The 19,077-nt window shown below is 42.4% G+C and overlaps 1 protein-coding gene across 8 annotated transcripts in view; it reads right to left on the reverse strand.

Annotated features, from left to right (window-relative positions):
- The window catches only part of LOC110491868 (agrin), a 472,223-nt gene that overhangs the window by 94,751 nt on the left and 358,395 nt on the right, over nucleotides 1–19,077 (reverse strand). For all 8 annotated transcript variants that reach the window (XM_090202606.1, XM_036946761.2, XM_090202603.1 and 5 more), the window contains 4 exons: nucleotides 5,210–5,352; nucleotides 4,811–4,916; nucleotides 2,587–2,706; nucleotides 1,852–2,016 (listed from right to left, as the gene is read on the reverse strand). In XM_090202606.1, the coding sequence (XP_090058732.1) occupies nucleotides 1,852–2,016; nucleotides 2,587–2,706; nucleotides 4,811–4,916; nucleotides 5,210–5,352 (534 nt within the window). The remainder of the gene's footprint in view (nucleotides 1–1,851; nucleotides 2,017–2,586; nucleotides 2,707–4,810; nucleotides 4,917–5,209; nucleotides 5,353–19,077) is intronic.

The raw sequence follows: 19,077 nt of genomic DNA on the forward strand, positions 1-19,077 counted from the left end.
AGTATGCGGGCCATGGAACAACTGGGACATTTTCAGCTTCCAGGAATTGTGAGCAGATCCTTGCGACATGGGGCAGTGCATTATCATACTGAAAGACGAGGTGATGGCGGAGGATGAATGGCATGACAATGGGCCTCAGAATCTCGTCATGGTATCGTCAATAGTTTTTGTTGTCCGCAGCTTTTGCCTGCCCATACCATAACCCTACCACGTTGACACAATGTTGACCGCTCCCCCACACGACACCATACAAGCTGTCTGCAATCTGCCTGGAACAGTTGAAACCAGGAATTATCCGTGAGGAGCACACTAGTCCAGAGTGCCAGTGTTCATCGATGGTGAGCGTTACGACACCGAACTGCAGTCAGGTCATGACCCTGGTGAGGACAACGAGCGGGCAGATTAGCTTCCCTGAGATGGTTTCTGACAGTTTGGTTGTTTCTTCGGTTGTGCAAACCCACAGTTTTATCAACTGTCTGGGTGGCTGTGTAATGATCATGCTGTTTAATCAGCTTCTTGATAAGCCATACCTGTCAGGTTGATGGGTTATCTTGGCAAATGAGAATTCTCACTAACAGGGATGTGCACAAATTAGAGAAATACGTTTTTTGTGCATGTGGAACATTTCTGGGAAACAACACTTTACATGTTGGGTTTATATTTTTGTTCAGTGTATGTTTGAGACCAACGCGTGGCTGTGTGAGAAGTGTGCCTGTATCTCTCACAGAACTAGAATGAGATTCACTTTCTATGATCTCTCTCCCTCTCTCTGCTCTGATAGACATGAGCCTGCAACTCTCATCTCTTCAGAGTTGCACTTCATCATTTATTTCCTGATAGAATCATAACCGCGGGAAGGGTGCTGGAGGTGCCGCAGCACCCCTGACGATTTGAAATACATTTGCCATAGTTATAGAATTACTACTGTCTGTTCAGAAACAAATAAAACAAACAAATACAACAAACAAATAATTCAGAATAGCCTACTACACCATGAGAAGGCCTATCATTTATCAATAGCCTCTGAAAAAAAATAGCTGTGGATTTTGTGTAACCCAATAACAAAGCATAGCCTACAGTTGGGAACACACAGCAAATCTGTCAGTGAACAGCATGCAGACAAAACAGGCCTTTATTTCAAATACAATCACAGGAAAACACAGGTTGGAAAGCAAATGGCTCCTGCTGCAAAGAGAAGACGATGCTGTTGGCTACCAGAATATTTGATCAACGTCCAAATAGTGTTTTACAAAGTAAAACAAGAGACAGATAGGCTTCTGGCATGAACACATCGGCCATCACCGGCGAGTGCGCTGTGCATCATTGGGTGAGTCAGTGAAACTGGAAAGCAGTTTTAGAAGGATAATTTCCTCCTCACATTGTAACCTACAATATGTGTTTCACCACACACCTAGGCTATTGATGGTTTCAAGACAAGGTCGTTTTTATTGATCTCAGATTCTCAGTGTCATTTAGATCATTTGTGCAGTATTAAAGATACTGCAAAAGTCTCCAGTCATGTAAAATGGTGCAGAGTTGCATGAAATGCGTTTATAAAAAGCAACATTTTCCCAGGACCCTTAGGCTACTAAAAATGTACCCCATGTGTGCAACTTCTGTAAGCGCCTATACTCTACTGCTCTATACCACTATGCAAATGCGATGCAATGCTTTATTATAAAGGTACATCAGAGCTACCCAGATCACCCTCCTCTCGTGCTCACTTTTGGTTCCGGCACCTTCCGATTTACAAATGAAGCAGTGCACAGGACCAAAACTCTTCTGTTCCCTACATCGGGACAGTTAATGTGAAGAAAACAGAAAGCAGCGAAGTAGGAGGAGGTCTCTTACGTGTGCAGCCGCTCAAGTTCTCTGTGACAATGCCACGGAAGTTCCAGAAGCCTGGATCACAGCGGTCGCACTTCTGTCCCCCGACGCCGGGCTTACAGGAGCACTGGCCGCTGGCCGGGTCACACGTCCCCTTGTAGGAGCCATACGGGTTACACTGGCACGTACCTGGGGACACAATAAGGATAGGACTGAATGGATGATTTCATTAATGAGATCATTTTACACAGCTACAACATCAAAACAACAACTCTCCAGTCTGAGGCGATGCCAGAGGGGGATCAGATGGACCACTAAAGGACGGTTTCCCAGAAACTGATTAAGCTTAGTCCGGGATTCAATTGCGTATCTCAACTGAAAGCAGCAGAGGCTGCTGAGGGGAGGACGGCTCATAATAATGGCTGGAATGGAGTTTAATGGCTGCAATGGTGTGAATGGTATCAAACACAAGTTTGATACCATTCCAAATACTCCATTCCAGCCATTATTTTGAGTAGTCCTCCCCTCAGCAGCACTGACTGAAAGAGCTTTTAGTCCAATACTAGACTTGAATCTGTGTCCTGGAAACCGGCCCTATACGTAGACCTTCAGATATCACTTCGTATGCAGGTTTTCCTTTCCAGCAAATGTATGCTAGGCTGTTTGTGTACATCAATAAGTTAATACCATTGTGATGGATATAATACAAGTGGTCATAGGTGAGAGATCAGATGTCAGGTAAGAGGTTGGCACGCTTACTGGTGCATCCAGCGAGTCCCACACCAAGGGCCGCCGTTTTGTTGTCGCGGCAACAGCCGTAGACTGACTGAATGCAGCGTTGTGGCGCTGTCAGCTCTGGTGGAGAGGTGGCTGAAATCCCTGATGAGATGGGAACGAGGATGGAACAAAAGAGGAAGAAAAGATAAAACAACTTTTTAGAGTGACAGTGAAGGCTCTTTTAAAAGGAGTTAGAAGACACAATCTCTGAACAACGTGCAACTTCTAGCGAACAATGAGGTTCACCTCGAGGGCCAGAGGTGAAAAGCTGGCATCTGGCTTCTAGATAACAATTCTACTTTCCCAATCCTGACAACGGCTCAAAATCAGGGAGAAATTATGCCATTACCTGAAAACAATGGTGCTCCTAGTGGAACAGCTGACATTTGCCACATCCTAGGAGGCCTATTCTCTTCATTTGTTCTCCTGTGAAATTGCAGCATGCGACACAACATCTCTACAAGCTTTCAGAAGCAGAAAAGAACAAGTCTACGGCTGAATGTGATGGACTGGGCCAATCTGTGAGCGTATGTGTGTAGTTGTTTTGTCTGTGCGTGTGCCAAATTCCAAGCTGACGTGACAGCTCGAAAAGAAAACCCACATACAACACACCCTAAACAAATATGTTACCCAACAGAGACTTGTGTATAAGGGAAACGAGAGCGCGAGATGGAAGGATGGAGGGAAAAGAGGGAGGCAGGGAGGTGGTTCAACGGCCAAGGCAATATATTATCTTATCGCTCAAACTCTTTCCAAGCCTTGGATCAAAATGGCCTCCACTCTCTATTTCTTTCTTCCTCTCTTGTGTTTCTCATTTGGAGTTTGGAGGCTGCAGATACCGGCCCATAAATCACACTCTTACTGGTGTGGATATGAGCCGAAGCCTAATGGTGATGACTAGCTCTTTCTTTTTTCAGTGCTTTCCCACTCCAGTGATGGGCTTTGGACACAGTTCATTAACTTGACACTTTTCAGTGCTCCTGCTACTATCTGTACTGAGCCTATTAGGGCAAGGGAGAACTTTTAATTTCATATGTTCTTCAACCCTTCAAGGGTTTTCCTCTTCAGTGGCCATTGTCTGGCATAATGCAGTTCTCTCTGATGTGAGAGTATTACTCTCTCTATCTCAAGGTCTGCTGCTGCCACGGCTCTGTACAGGTAGCCTTTGTATGTCTCCTAGGAGAGAATTGAGTGCCTCTGCACGTAGCAACGGTATATAGCACAGGATCTTTTTAGACCTCATGAAGACTGGAATCACTGACCCAGTTATCCGATAGAAAATTCAAAATAGGACAGCTTGAAAGTTCTTCAGAGACAGCTGTCATAGATCAAAGAACTCCCAGAGACACCACACATAAGTTGTTTATAAACAACATAGGACAGTACAAAACAACAAGATCGTGTTGAGGTCAATCCCTGTTTGTTTTGTCTAGTTCGTGAAAGCCAACAGGAGCTTTTCTTGAAGATCAAACCATGGTCAAAGACAAGTTCCTGCATGTATAGCTAATGAAGAAGGGCCCAATGAGATTCCCATTGATCTGAGCTTTTTGGGAGAAGAAGAAGAAGAGGACCCAGAGCTCGCACACCAATAGCATTCCACAAGAAAAGGGATTGATTATCCGCAGATGGTGGAGAAGCGTGACAGAAAGCAGCCAAAATGCCAGCTTAGCAGGGACAACTCTACAGGGATGCGAGTGTGAAATCCGAGTGTATCGCTCTCTTCTCTCCCTTTCGTTTGCTCCCTCCCTCTTTTTTTTAGGACAGCTAGGAATCAAACAGGCTGCAGTGATCATACAGAATTTTTTATGTGCCTTTGGCTTCACTCTGGCCTACTACAGAAACATCACTATACTGTCTCTTCAGTTAAAGCTTGTGGTTTGCACTGCCAAGGCAGAGACTCGAGTATAACTAGTGTTCCCTACTGAACTGCCTAGCACCTGTGGTGGATGTCTCTAGAGAAATAGGAGCTTCTTCATGTTGAGCCTTTGGTAGCCACATGCACGTTGAGCCATATGTAGCAACATTGAATCTGGGAAATGACACTGTGTTGGATATGTTACCACCAAAGTGCTATTCAGAAGAAACAACAGGATTTCTGGGATTTGCTTTATAACAAAGTAGTAAACTGTGTGAATCCAGTGTACGAGATGGATTATTACTCTGGCTGATCTTAGATCATTTATGGTGGGATGTCCAGGCAGCTCACCTGTGCAGGGTCCCTGATTCTGGATCAGCAGATGCCCTTGCCTTTCGCAACTGGCCTTCTTCATCTCACACTCGTTGCTGTAGGTCTTCCCATCTGAGCCACACACCTGAGGAGAATTGTAGTCATACGCATATGAATGCTGGAACATAGCAGCGTGTGATAGCAATTTCATTTCAAATGACTTTATGTACATAGTTCATTTTCAAACCATGCGACAAGTTCCATCTCAATATGAAAATTAAATTGCACTAATATTAACTGAATGTAAATGTCAGATGTCATGCATTCATTATCTAGGAATTACATAGGCTTGCGTGAAATGAAAACCACCACTATTTAAGTAAAACCCAAGTAGAGGGTTGTTGTTGGGAAGGCTAAGTTATGGAGGTTAAGGCTTACCAGGTTGCGAGGCACGCGATTGCAGTCGAAGTCACAGACACAGCGGTCATCCTCTGTGTCCTCGTCCCACGAGCCTCCAAACGTACGACACCTATCCTGTTCGCAGCTCTCAACACCTGAGGCCGACCCTCCTGAACCACACTCTGCAAAGACAACACACAGAGAAAAAACGGAAGTGGTTATTAACAGCCCAGCACAGACACACATTTTAAGAACCCCTAACCTTTTGATACATCAGTAAAAATGCCTTCCATCTTTGTCTTCCCCCCCAAAAAAGTTAATGGCAGAGTGTTTATACATTCAGAGCACGCCACCTTTTGATGTTGGAATTTTCTTCACGTTGGCACTGAGATTGAACCAAAGGCGCTGCTGGAAGTACAAGATAATGACCAACCATGGAGAGGACCAGCAATTGACAAAATAAATTAGGCACAACATTGCTGCGCCACCAGAGAGGCATCCTTTACATTTCAATTAAAGTTGAAGATAGAGGGAGGAGAAAAATATTATCACTTGCATCCCTGCGAGGGGGAATCAATGCAAGAGCCTGTTTCATGGACACAGATTTCCTGATATGAGGAAGCCACTAATTGCACAGTGTTCTGTAAGATCCAATTATCAATCCACTCCAGTAGTGCTGAACGGTTAGTGCTTTTTGAGGTCCGTTTCGGTTTGATTATAAAAAATTATTATTTTTGTATTTATTTTTTTATTTCAATTTTTACATTAAATGCACTATGCATTATGTGGGTTGAATGCTGTAACAACACAGACTATCAATAAAAGATCCATGATGGTAGTGACTGCCCATGCCTGCTGATCACTTATGAACCATCATTTATACACATTACTTTAATAAAATATTTTTTGTTATTATGTATATTACGTTTGTTTTATTTGATGACTTTATTTCATTCCAAGTCATCATTTCAGCCCCACAGAGCTGCTGCCTACGCTGTCTGACAAAATCACTATTTTAGTAGTTTTTCTAAATAAACATACTTTTATGACTGCTGAATACAAACTATTAATCACTTAGCTCATGTATTTTCCGGTAGACATACCTCAAAGAAACTGCTCTATGTATCCCCTCTTGTTCTTGCATATGATCTGATTTATCTCTAGAGAACCTGCAGTGCAATGTGCGCATTGAGGTCACTGAATAAAACAGAATGAAATTCAAATAATTAAACCGATGTCGGTCACTAAGTTGTATAAAAACCGAAAAATACACCTTTTCACCAGACTTCAGAGAAAAATAACTCAGATGCTTTTTGTATTGGCGACTGTGGAAGGTAAACTTTTAATTTACTGTAAAACAGTCAACTTCACTGGATCAAAGAGGCCTTTTCAACGAGCCGTCCTTGAAATGTTTATGAAAATGGTTCTTCAGAGAGCGGTAACAAGGACAAACGACCATCCGGAATTATTTCCAAAGATCGGAGACTTAGAAAGCTGAAAAAATATTGGAATAGAGATTCCATAGAAATATAATATACAGCACCTTCAGAAAGTATTCACACCCCTTGACTTTTTCCACAATTTGATGTGTTACAGCCTAAATTTAAAATCAATTAAATTGAGATTTTGTGTCATTGGCCTTCAGTGGAATTATGTTTTTCAAATGAATTAAACATGAAAAGCTGAAATGTCTTGAGTCATTAAGTATTCAACCCTTTTGTTATGGCAAGCCTAAATAAGTTCAGGAATAAAAATGTGTGTCACGACTTCTACCGAAGTCGGTTCCTCTCCTTGTTCGGGCGGTCGACGTCACCGGTCTTCTAGCCACCGCCGATCCATTTTTCATTTTCCATTTGTTTTGTTTTGTTTTCCCACACACCTGGTTTTCATTCCCTCATTACGTGTTGTGTATTTAACCCTCTGTTCCCCCCCATGTCTTTGTGTGGTACTGTTTGTTGTAAGTGCTGGTGCACATGTTTACTGGTGCGCATCGGGTTTTGTACGCAAGTTGTTATTTCTTTATGCCGTTGGTTTTGGAATTAAACTGCTCCGGCTATTACCTAGTTCTGCGACTTCCCTGCCACCAGTTACGCACCCCTTACAATGTGCTTATCAAGTCACATAATAAATTGCAGGGACAAATAAATTGCAGGGACAACAAAACAATATCCCACAAACGCAGGTGGGAAAAGGACCACACTAAGCATGATCCCCAATTAGAGGCAACGATCATCAGCTGCCTCCAATTGGGAACCATACTCACACCAACATAGAAATTCAAGACTAGAACACCCCTTAGTCATGCTCTGACCTATTGCACTTGGGGTTCTCTATGGTCAGGGCAAGACATGACCACAATGTTTTATTTAATACAAACAAAATGGGAGGGAGTTCAGCCCTGGAGAATAGGAGGGTCCTTCTTTTGATATTCTGACAGTTGACACCAGCTACACTTACAAGACTCCTGTGGGAAATGAAGGAATGCGGGAGAGAGAGCAAGAGAGAGAAAGGGAGAAAAACCAAGATAGAGAGAGAGAGCAAGAGGACGATACTCCACAGGCAGACAGAGGAAGATGTTACAAGAATGATGCAAGTTATCCTTTTGATATCCTCCAGACCAGTTATAATGCTTATTGTACAACACTTAAAACCAGATGTAAAGTACTAGGGAGCCCAAATGCCTATTTTGACCATCTGAATCACTCCCATCTGTATTGACGGGGTGCTGTAGCAAGGCCCCCGCTGGCCCTAATGGGTAAATCAATAGTGTAGTCGTGGAAGTGCCAATTAGCATAACCCATCTTCTTAAGTGGATTATGGGGCAGGTCACTCTGTAGTGAGCGGTGCAGGGACAAGAGGAGCAGCAGTCCGTCTCCTCAGCCTGATATGGGTCATCAGCAATGGACTCTGACAGGCTCGAGGGGTCGATAGAATGGAAGGGAATTCACTTTATTAGGATTCGCTATCATTGTGACTGTGTTGATTATGATGAATGGAGATGATAAAAAAGGATTGTAAAATGGATTTGATACCACTATGTAAGAGGCCATTTTGTGAGTCTTCTAAAGCTTATCGCGATATTGCATTGCAAAATGTCTGTCAGCACCATACGATGAGCCCACACGCTATCTGATTCGGGACAGTGATAGGCCAGAATGACGGGTTTCCATGCAAATGCATGAGTCAACTGACCCCAAAGCAGCTGTTAAATAAACAAGGCCCCGGCCTGCCTGGCCACCTGAGTCCATTTATGCAAACTTGCCATGAGAAGGGAAATGTGGGAGTGCGCCGAGAGAGCCTTCACAACCCGATTCATATTCTGCACATGCACGTCCAAACTCAAGGAATAGAAAAATATCAAAATAAACCTAAGAAATGGAATAAATAAAAGTGAAGAGAGGGAGGGAGTTAATCGAAGGAGGGGGGCAGTAATTAGCTGTTGGTCTTTGATGTGGCTGCCACCCGCACTGCCTATGAACCTTTTAATTAGCAGAGAAGATGTCTGCATCAGCTATTCTCCCAGCACCCGTGTCTGCCTGCTTCTTTTACTCAATCATGTCATAACCAGAATCCATTTAGCCAAGGGATCGCCATTAAGATGAGCAAATACACTACGGTGGAGAGAGGAGAAAAGAAAAAACGTTTTGCTCTATTTTAAAGAAGAGCTGGGAATTGGCTAAGCAAATAAAAACTGTAGAAGCAATAGAGGAAGTAATGTGTGATTTACTAATAGGATGAGGTGATGACTAGAGGGAAGTAGTAGACAGGGTGGATTATGGGAAGTAAAGTAGAGAAAGGGGTGTGACCTTCTGAAGAACATGGCCTGAGTCACCCCAGTACTATCAATATCAGGGCCAGGAAACACGCCTGTCTGTAAAAAAACACTGTACCAAGATCATGACCCGTGTGAATGTCAACATTTTTCATCTTTTTCACCCCTTTGTGTGTGTGTGTGCTTGCACGTCTCCCTGGGAATTGCCAGGGACCTCAAAATACAATATTATCACGATACTTAGGTGCCGATACAAAATGTATTGCAATTTTCACAATTCTACATGTGTTGCGATTCGATACTGTGATTTTTTTGCGATTCGATGTTCCAAACATGTTGCTCACCATGTCTGCTGCAGAGGGACGTGGGAGCCATGAGAAAACAAGTTTTGATCAGTCATGTAAATAAAAGTGCTGGAAAATTGTAAAATCAAATCAAATGTTATTTGTCACATGTGCTTACTTACAAGCCCTTAACCAACAATGCAGTTTTAAGAAATATACAGCCCCCCAAAAATAAATAAAGTAACAAATAATTAAAGAGAAGCAGTAAAATAACAAGGCTATATGCAGGCGGTACCGGTACAGAATGAATGTGCGGGGGCACCGGATAGTCGATGTAATTTAGGTAATATTTACATGTGGGTAGAGCTATTGAAGTGACTCATGCATAGATACAGTGCCTTGCGAAAGTATTCGGCCCCCTTGAACTTTGCGACCTTTTGCCACATTTCAGGCTTCAAACAAAAAGATATAAAACTGTATTTTTTTGTGAAGAATCAACAACAAGTGGGACACAATCATGAAGTGGAACAACATTTATTGGATATTTCAAACTTTTTTAACAAATCAAAAACTGAAAAATTGGGCGTGCAAAATTATTCAGCCCCCTTAAGTTAATACTTTGTAGCGCCACCTTTTGCTGCGATTACAGCTGTAAGTCGCTTGGGGTATGTCTCTATCAGTTTTGCACATCGAGAGACTGACATTTTTTCCCATTCCTCCTTGCAAAACAGCTCGAGCTCAGTGAGGTTGGATGGAGAGCATTTGTGAACAGCGGTTTTCAGTTCTTTCCACAGATTCTCGATTGGATTCAGGTCTGGACTTTGACTTGGCCATTCTAACACCTGGATATGTTTATTTTTGAACCATTCCATTGTAGATTTTGCTTTATGTTTTGGATCATTGTCTTGTTGGAAGACAAATCTCCATCCCAGTCTCAGGTCTTTTGCAGACTCCATCAGGTTTTCTTCCAGAATGGTCCTGTATTTGGCTCCATCCATCTTCCCATCAATTTTAACCATCTTCCCTGTCCCTGCTGAAGAAAAGCAGGCCCAAACCATGATCCTGCCACCACCATGTTTGACAGTGGGGATGGTGTGTTCAGCTGTGTTGCTTTTACGCCAAACATAACGTTTTGCATTGTTGCCAAAAAGTTCAATTTTGGTTTCATCTGACCAGAGCACCTTCTTCCACATGTTTGGTGTGTCTCCCAGGTGGCTTGTGGCAAACTTTAAACGACACTTTTTATGGATATCTTTAAGAAATGGCTTTCTTCTTGCCACTCTTCCATAAAGGCCAGATTTGTGCAATATACGACTGATTGTTGTCCTATGGACAGAGTCTCCCACCTCAGCTGTAGATCTCTGCAGTTCATCCAGAGTGATCATGGGCCTCTTGGCTGCATCTCTGATCAGTCTTCTCCTTGTATGAGCTGAAAGTTTAGAGGGACGGCCAGGTCTTGGTAGATTTGTAGTGGTCTGATACTCCTTCCATTTCAATATTATCGCTTGCACAGTGCTCCTTGGGATGTTTAAAGCTTGGGAAATCTTTTTGTATCCAAATCCGGCTTTAAACTTCTTCACAACAGTATCTCGGACCTGCCTGGTGTGTTCCTTGTTCTTCATGATGCTCTCTGCGCTTTTAACGGACCTCTGAGACTATCACAGTGCAGATGCATTTATACGGAGACTTGATTACACACAGGTGGATTGTATTTATCATCATTAGTCATTTAGGTCAACATTGGATCATTCAGAGATCCTCACTGAACTTCTGGAGAGAGTTTGCTGCATTGAAAGTAAAGGGGCTGAATAATTTTGCACGCCCAATTTTTCAGTTTTTGATTTGTTAAAAAAGTTTGAAATATCCAATAAATGTCGTTCCACTTCATGATTGTGTCCCACTTGTTGTTGATTCTTAACAAAAAATTACAATTTTATATCTTTATGTTTGAAGCCTGAAATGTGTCAAAAGGTCGCATAGTTCAAGGGGGCCGAATACTTTCGCAAGGCACTGTAATAACAGAGAATAGCAGCAGCGTAAAAGGGGGGCAATGTAAGTGTCACGACTTCCGCTGAAGTCGGCTCCTCTACTTGTTCGGACGGCGTTCGGCGGTCGACGTCACCGGCTTTATAGCCATCGCCGCTCCATTTTTCCATTGTTCCATTTGTCTTGTCTTGTTCCCTGCACACCTGGTTTACATTCCCCAATCACACTGCATGTAATTATTCCTCTGTTCCCCCCCACCCCATGTCTTTGTGTGGAATTGTTTTTGTTACGTGTTTCGTGTTACGCGCCAGGCTGGTTTTTCCCCTGTATTCCGTGGTATTTCACTAAGGATGTTTAATTGTTAAACATTTGCTTATTTTCGTGACTGTTTCGCACCTTGCTCTTCTTACCTTTTGGTTTTGACACAGTGGCTTCTGTTTGTTTTATTTGCCTCTGCCTAAATAAAGTGTGCGCCTGTTCACTCTCTGCTCTCCTGCACCTGACTTCTCCACCAGTAGCGCACAACTTTGACAGTAAGTAGTCTGGGTAGCCATTTGATTAGATGTTCATTAGTCTTATAGCTAGGGGGTAGAAGCTGTTTAGAAGCCTCTTGGACCTAGACTTGGCGCTCCGGTACCGCTTGACGTGTGGCTTGCCGTGTGGTAGCAGAGAGAACAGTCTATGACCAAAAAGATGATGGAGAACAAGCTATAAAGGAAGAATACTGGATTTTTGGTGCAGTTACAGCCAACTAGCTCAAAGATATTGCGATAGTCAAAATTATATACAGTGGGGCAAAAAAGTATTTAGTCAGCCACCAATTGTGCAAGTTCTCTGACTTAAAAAGATGAGAGAGGTCTGTAATTTTCATCATAGGTACACTTCAACTATGACAGAAAAATGAGAAACAAATACCCAGAAAATCACATTGTAGGATTTTTAATGAATTTATTTGCAAATTATGGTGGAAAATAAGAACTTGCACAATTGGTGGCTGACTAAATTATTTTTTGCCCCACTGTAGTATATCGTCAAAAGTAATATTTGTATTACTTAACAGGACTTCCCGAGTGATGCAATGGTCTAAGGCACTGCATCGCAGTCGTGCCACTAGAGATCCTGGTTCTAGTCCAGGCTCTGTCGCAGCTCTGTCGCAGCCCTCCATGGAAGGGCTCAGTTTTCTTCCATTATTTTCTTCTCATTTCAGAGCTAGTTCACGCCCACTAACGCCCATATCTGCTTTTGGTTAGGTTATAATGATGGTAGACCTCTTTCCATGTTCTAAAAATAATGTATGTATTGCATGCTTATGTTTCACGTGTTAGTCATCAGTTATCTTGCTTCCATCTTTCTTTCTGTATCCTGCTGACCATAGTATGTCCAGCTGTCATAAATGTTCGTATGGTCTTGGTTAATGTACTCTTTCAAAAATAGAGTATAGCCTGGGTGTTAATGTGCATGTCCTTGCTATTTCAGCCTGGCAACTAGACCTATTTAATGCTCACCTCTCTCCTTAATGGTTCGCTCCAACACTTGCTGAGCGGCATTTCAGGTTATGTCGATATAGGACTCGTTTTACTGTGGATATAGATACTTTTGTACCTGTTTCCTCTAGCATCTTCACAAGGTCCTTTGCTGTTGTTTTGGGATTGATTTGCACTTTTCGCACCAAAGTACATCCCATTCTAGGAGACAGAACGTGTCTCCATCCAAAGAGGTATAATGGCTGCGTGGTCCCATGGTGTTTATTCTTGCGTACTATTGTTTGTACAGATGAACATGCACCTTCAGGCATTTGGAAATTGCTCTCAAGGATGAACCAAACTTGTGGAGGTCTACAATTATTTTCTGAGGTATTTGGCGGATTTCTTTCGATTTTCCCATGATGTCAAGCAAATAGGCACTGAGTTTGAAGGTAGGCCTTGAAATACATCCACAGGTACACTCAAATGATGTCAATTAGCCTATCAGAAGCTTCTAAAGCCATGACATAATTTTCTGGGATTTTCCAAGCTGTTTAAAGGCACAGTCAATTTAGTGTATGTAGACTTCTGACCCACTGGAATTATGATACAGTGAATTATAAGTGAAATAATCTGTCTGCAAACAATTGTTGGAAAAATGACTTGTAGGTGCACAAAATAGGTGTCCTAACCAACTTGCCAAAACTATAGTTTGTTAACAAGACATTTGTGGAGTGGTTGAAAAACAGGTTTTAATGACTCCAACAGTATGTAAACTTCAACTGTAAGTATATTTTAGCAGTTACATTTACTTTTGATACTTAAGTATATTTAAAACCAAATACGTTTAGACTTTTACTGGGTCGCTTCTACTTTTACTTGAGTCATTTTCAATTAAGGTTTCTTAACTTTTACTCAAGTATGGCAATTGTGTACTTTTTCCACCACTGTATGTACCTATATAGACTTCCCCCCGCTACTTCATACACGTCTGTGTTTTGAAGTGTATTAGGTGGGATCGAAAAAAGTGTGACCTTGGTCAGTCCAGACACGCTGGTGGCTTGTTGCTCCGGACTCCGGACTTGTTGCTCCGGTGTTTGTTTTCGCACCATTTGTCAACCCCTCAGACAGACTGCTGCTGAAGGATGTGAATCCAAATAAACCCCTGCTACATAAAGAAGGATGGAGTGGCAGGGAGGAGAGAGAGAAAGAAAAAGGTTTCAGGATAGATAGATACAGGTGCTGGTTATGGATGGATGCTGCGAAGGAGGATAAACCCCCTGATCTTCTTTTGAAGAGCTCTTTTCCACATATCTCTCTCTCTCTCTCTCTCTCTCTCTCTCTCTCTCTCTCTCTCTCCATATTGGTGGGTGGATAGTGCATCACCGTGTGATATCCCAACCCATAATCCTGTTTAGTAAATGTGAATTCAATTAAAATGGGCCGGGACCCCAAGGTGATGCACTATGCTAACCTGCCACTTTGTCAGTGTCGACAATGAAGCTGAGCCCGGGCCTAGTCGAGTATGAAATTAAACAGGTGATAAATTCCCCCGTACAGCCAACAGTGGGGACACTGTCATTTTTCATTACCACTAAATAAAATGGGGAGAAAACACTTCCATTTCTCCTTGTGACTAATGAATATGATTTTTAAGTTGGGTCTAAATAAACAAATAAATCACTCATTCAATTCTCTGGAGTTGGAGAATTCTGCCGGTACTAAGCTACTAGCCCATGAACAAAGCCCTGGCTTCTAGTTGAAAGGCGGGTTGTGGGTTAGTTTTTATTTTATTATTTATTTAACCAGGTAGGCTAGTTGAGAACAAGTTCTCATTTGCAACTGCAACCTGGCCAAGAAAATCTGCTAACCATGTGTATGTGACAAATAAAATTTGATTTGATTTGAAATAAAGCAAAGCAGTGTGACACAGACAACAACACAGTGTTACACATTGAATAAACAATAAACAAGTCAATAACACAATAAACAAGTCAATGACGCAGTAGAAAAAATAAAGTCTATATACAGTGTGTGCAAAAGGCATGAGGAGGTAGGCAATAAATAGGCCATAGGAGTGAATAATTACAATTTAGCAGATTAACACAAGTGATAAATGAGCAGATGATGATGTGCAAGTAGAGATACTGGTGTGCAAAAGAGCAGAAAAGTAAATAAAATAAAAACAGTATGGGGATGAGGTAGGTAGTTTGGGTGGGCTATTAACAGATGGAGTATGTACAGCTGCAGCGATCGGTTAGCTGCTCAGATAGTTGATGTTTAACCTCTCTGCGCATCGAACCGGTTAGCGGGATGAAATTCGACAACATACAGTGATCGTTACATAAATAGTCATATTTAACATTCATGAAATTACAAGTGTTTCACATGTTTCGAAAGCGTAGAATCTTGCTAATCCAACTGCGTTGTCAGATTTAAAAAAGGATTTACTGCAAAAGAATACGATGCGATTATCTGAGGATAGAGACCCATAAAAAACAACTATTTCAACCAGCACAGGCGTAAAAAAAATCACAAACTGCAATAAAATAAATAGTTTACCTTTGACGATCTTCCTCTGTTTGCAATCCCAATGCTCGTTGTTACACAATGACTGGTCTTTTGTTTGATAAAATCCATTTTTATAGCCTAACACGAAACATTTTGTGAACCGTCTCATCCCATTTTCGACGACACATTCGATGTAAATACACACACTAAACGTGACTTTTCCAGTCATGTTTGGTTTCATTGCAATCAACTGGTTTGATTGTAACACAACCAAACCTGATGGGTCATTTCGCGGGACGTATTGACTGAAAGAAATTGATTTGAAGACAACAAGTAATGACATCGTTGTGCACTAATGATAGGACCGCTGTTTCGTGTATTGACTGTATTTTAACCCAATGACCACCGATCGTCTTGAAATCTAGCTGGGTAGATATTCAATGAGCTGAGGTAAACAGCAATATGTAATGTTTATGTGTTGGAAGACCAACCCTTGCAGTAAACTCCGGCATAAAGAGGTTCATTCGCCATTGAAGATTCATACCGGAAGGAGCCACGCATGTTACGCACAGCGTTGTTTTGGTAAAGCACATCTTCAGCTGTTTATATATCAATCAGTATGGCGACTAAGTCAGGGAAAGCTAAATCTAAGTCTAGATATACAGATGTACACACAATTTTAGGAGAAATTGATCGGGAAAGTGAGACAGAGATTGTTGGAGGACGATTCATTTAGCGAATTTAGGAATATTTCTTGAACGCAAAGGACATCGTTTTGGACTGGTAAGTTTTTTTCATGCCAATGCCGTTGTTTGAAATTAGTAATATAAAATATTATTTGTGAAATGAAATAGCCTATTTGAGGCTTTAGAGGGGAGGGCAGGCCCACAACAATGGCCAAAGTGAAATGGAGACAGTAGATACAGCTGGTCTGTTGTAATGTAATAAAGACAGTAGATCTAGCTGGTCTGTCATAATATAAATGAGACAGTAGATCTAGCAGGTCTATAATAATATATTCAACCTTATGTTCTCTGTACTCTATATATATCTGTTTATTATACCTGTTGATACAGGGCTCATATGTGAAACTATTCTAACTGAACATTTTCACAGTGACACTGACATCGAGTGGGAGCCCCCAGTGCCAAGGTTTCCATCCCCCACTGAAGCTGGTTCATCCAGCTCCTGCCACAAGTAGTGTTCATCTGCCCAAATGTATTTCTGCAGGCATGGATGTGCCTCAGGGCCAAAAGGTTACAGCATGGAGGCGTCACTGTGTTCTTTGCAAAATGAAGTCCCCCATCACCTGCACCACATGCTTGGTGACCCTCTGCTTTACAGCAGAAAGAGACTGTTGTGGCACCTGGCATCAGCAGCACAATATTGTGTAGAGGACTGAGGGTCTTCCAAATATTGAAAGTGTTATTTTGTAAATGTATATATTTTCTTTTCATGTTTTTTCTCCATTTTTTGGGTGTGTGTGTTAGAATACCATTTTGGTATTTTGTATATAGTTAATCCATTCAAAATGTATAACTTCACCAATTTGGCCACTTCAGTACATTTGGGCTACTTGTGTGGGACACCTGGGTGACTTCATGATACATTTTCACGTAGCACACTCATTTTGGAAATTATCATTCTGAAACTTTGCACAAGTACTGTGGCCCTCTTATGTCTTTCACTGAAATTGTCCCCATCATCCTATCTGAATGTTTGTTTTGTCTTGTTCATTATAAACATGATGATACAACAATAAAAATGAAAAAAAAAAAAAATTAAATGTATTATCAGATCTAAACCAGATCTATTGTGTTATATTCTCCTACATTCAATTCACATTTAGACAAACTTCAAAGTGTTTTCTTTCAAATTAAACCAATAATATGCATACCCTTGGTCCTGGGCCTGAGCTACAGGAAGTTAGATTTGGGTATGTCTTCAGGCGGAAATTGAAAAAAGTAGGGGGGTAGCTGTAAGAGGTAGTTGGTGAGGGAAATAAAAGTCTCCAACTTCAGCGATTTTTGCAATTCGTTCCAGTCACTGGCAGCAGAGAACTGGAAGGAAAGGAGGCCAAATGAGGTGTTGGCTTTGGGGATGATCAGTGAGATATACCTGCTATGGGTGGGTGTTGTTATCGTGACCAGTGAACTGAGATAAGGCGGAGCTTTACCTAGCATAGACTTATAGATGACCTGGAGCCAGTGGGTCTGGAGACGAATATTTAGCGAGGGCCAGCCGACTAGAGCATACAGGTCGCAGTGGTTGGTGGTATAAGGTGATTTGGTAACAAAATGGATGGCACTATGATAGACTACATCCAGTTTGCTGAGTTGAGTGTTGGAAGCTATTTTGTAGATGACATCGCCAAAGTCGATGATCGGTAGGATAGTCCGTTTTACTCGGGTACGTTTGGCGGCGTGAAAGAAGGAGGCTTTGTTGCGAAATAGAAAGCCGATTCTAGATTTTATTTTTGATTGGAGATGTTTAATATGCGTGTGGAAGGAGAGTTTACAGTCTAGCCAGACACCTAGGTATTTATAGTTGTCCATATATTCTAGGTCGGAACCGTCCAGGGTGAGGATGCTAGTCTGGCGGGCGGGTGCGGGCAGCGAACGATTGAAAAGCATGCATTTGGTTTTAATAGCGTTTAAGAGCAGTTGGAGGCCACGGAAGGAGTGTTGTATGGCATTGAAGCTCTTTTGGAGGTTAGTTAGCGCAGTGTCCAAGGAAGGGCCAGATGTATACAGAATGGTGTCGTCTGCGTAGAGGTGGATCAGGGAATCACCCACAGCAAGAGCGACATCATTTATATATACAAAGAAAAGAGTCGGCCCGGGAATTGAACCCTTTGGTACCCCCATAGAGACTGCCAGAAGTCCGGACAACATGCCCTCCGATTTGACACACTGAACTCTGTCTGCAAAGTAGTTGGTGAACCAGGTGAGGCAGTCATTATAAAAACCAAGGCTATTGAGTCTGCCGATAAGAATGCGGTGAGTGACAGAGTTGAAAGCCTTGGCCAGGTCGATGAAGACGGCTGCACAGTACTGTCTTTTATCGATGGCGGTTATGATATAGTTTAGTACCTTGAGCGTGGCTGAGGTGCACCCGTGACCGGCTAATGAGGCCGGATTGCACAGAGGAGAAGGTACGGTGGGATTCGAAATGGTCAGTGATCTGTTTATTAACTTGGCTTTCGAAGACTTTAGATAGGCAGGGCACAATGGATATACAGTATATCAGACCATACGCCGTACACTGCATCAAATTGGTCTGCATGGCTGTCGTCCCAGAAGGAAGCCTCTTCTAGAGATGATGCACAAGAAAGCCCGCAAACAGTTTGCTGAAGACAAGCAGACAAAGGACATGGACTACTGGAACTATGTCCTGTGGTCTGATGAGACCGAGATAAACTTATTTGGTTCAGATGGTGTCAAGCGTGTGTGGCGACAACCAGGTGAGGAGTACAAAGACAAGTGTGTCTTGCCTACAGTCAAGCATGGTGGTGGGAGTGTGATGGTCTGGGGCTGCATGAGTGCTGCCGGCACTGGGGAGCTACAGTTCATTGAGGGAACCATGAATGCCAACATGTACTGTGACATACTGAAGCAGAGCATGATCCCTTTCCTTTGGAGACTGGGCCGCAGTCACACGGTGATGCACTATCCACCCACCAACAGCGGAGGTGAGCCCAGTCACTGAGTGATGATAAGAGAGGTTGTATCTCTCGATAAGCTGATTATAATGGCTGAGGTCACCGCATGTGTGGGAGGTGGCGACAAAGGAGGTATCAGAGGTATAATGAGTGGAACTAGGGGCTCCATTGTAAACTAAACCAATGATAACTAACAGTGTCATGACGTTGGCCTGGGGGGTAGGTTTATG

Source organism: Oncorhynchus mykiss, chromosome 16 (assembly GCF_057628025.1).
Source record: "Oncorhynchus mykiss isolate SJ-2025 chromosome 16, ASM5762802v1, whole genome shotgun sequence".
In the NCBI taxonomy this organism is placed as follows: Eukaryota; Metazoa; Chordata; class Actinopteri; order Salmoniformes; family Salmonidae; genus Oncorhynchus; species Oncorhynchus mykiss.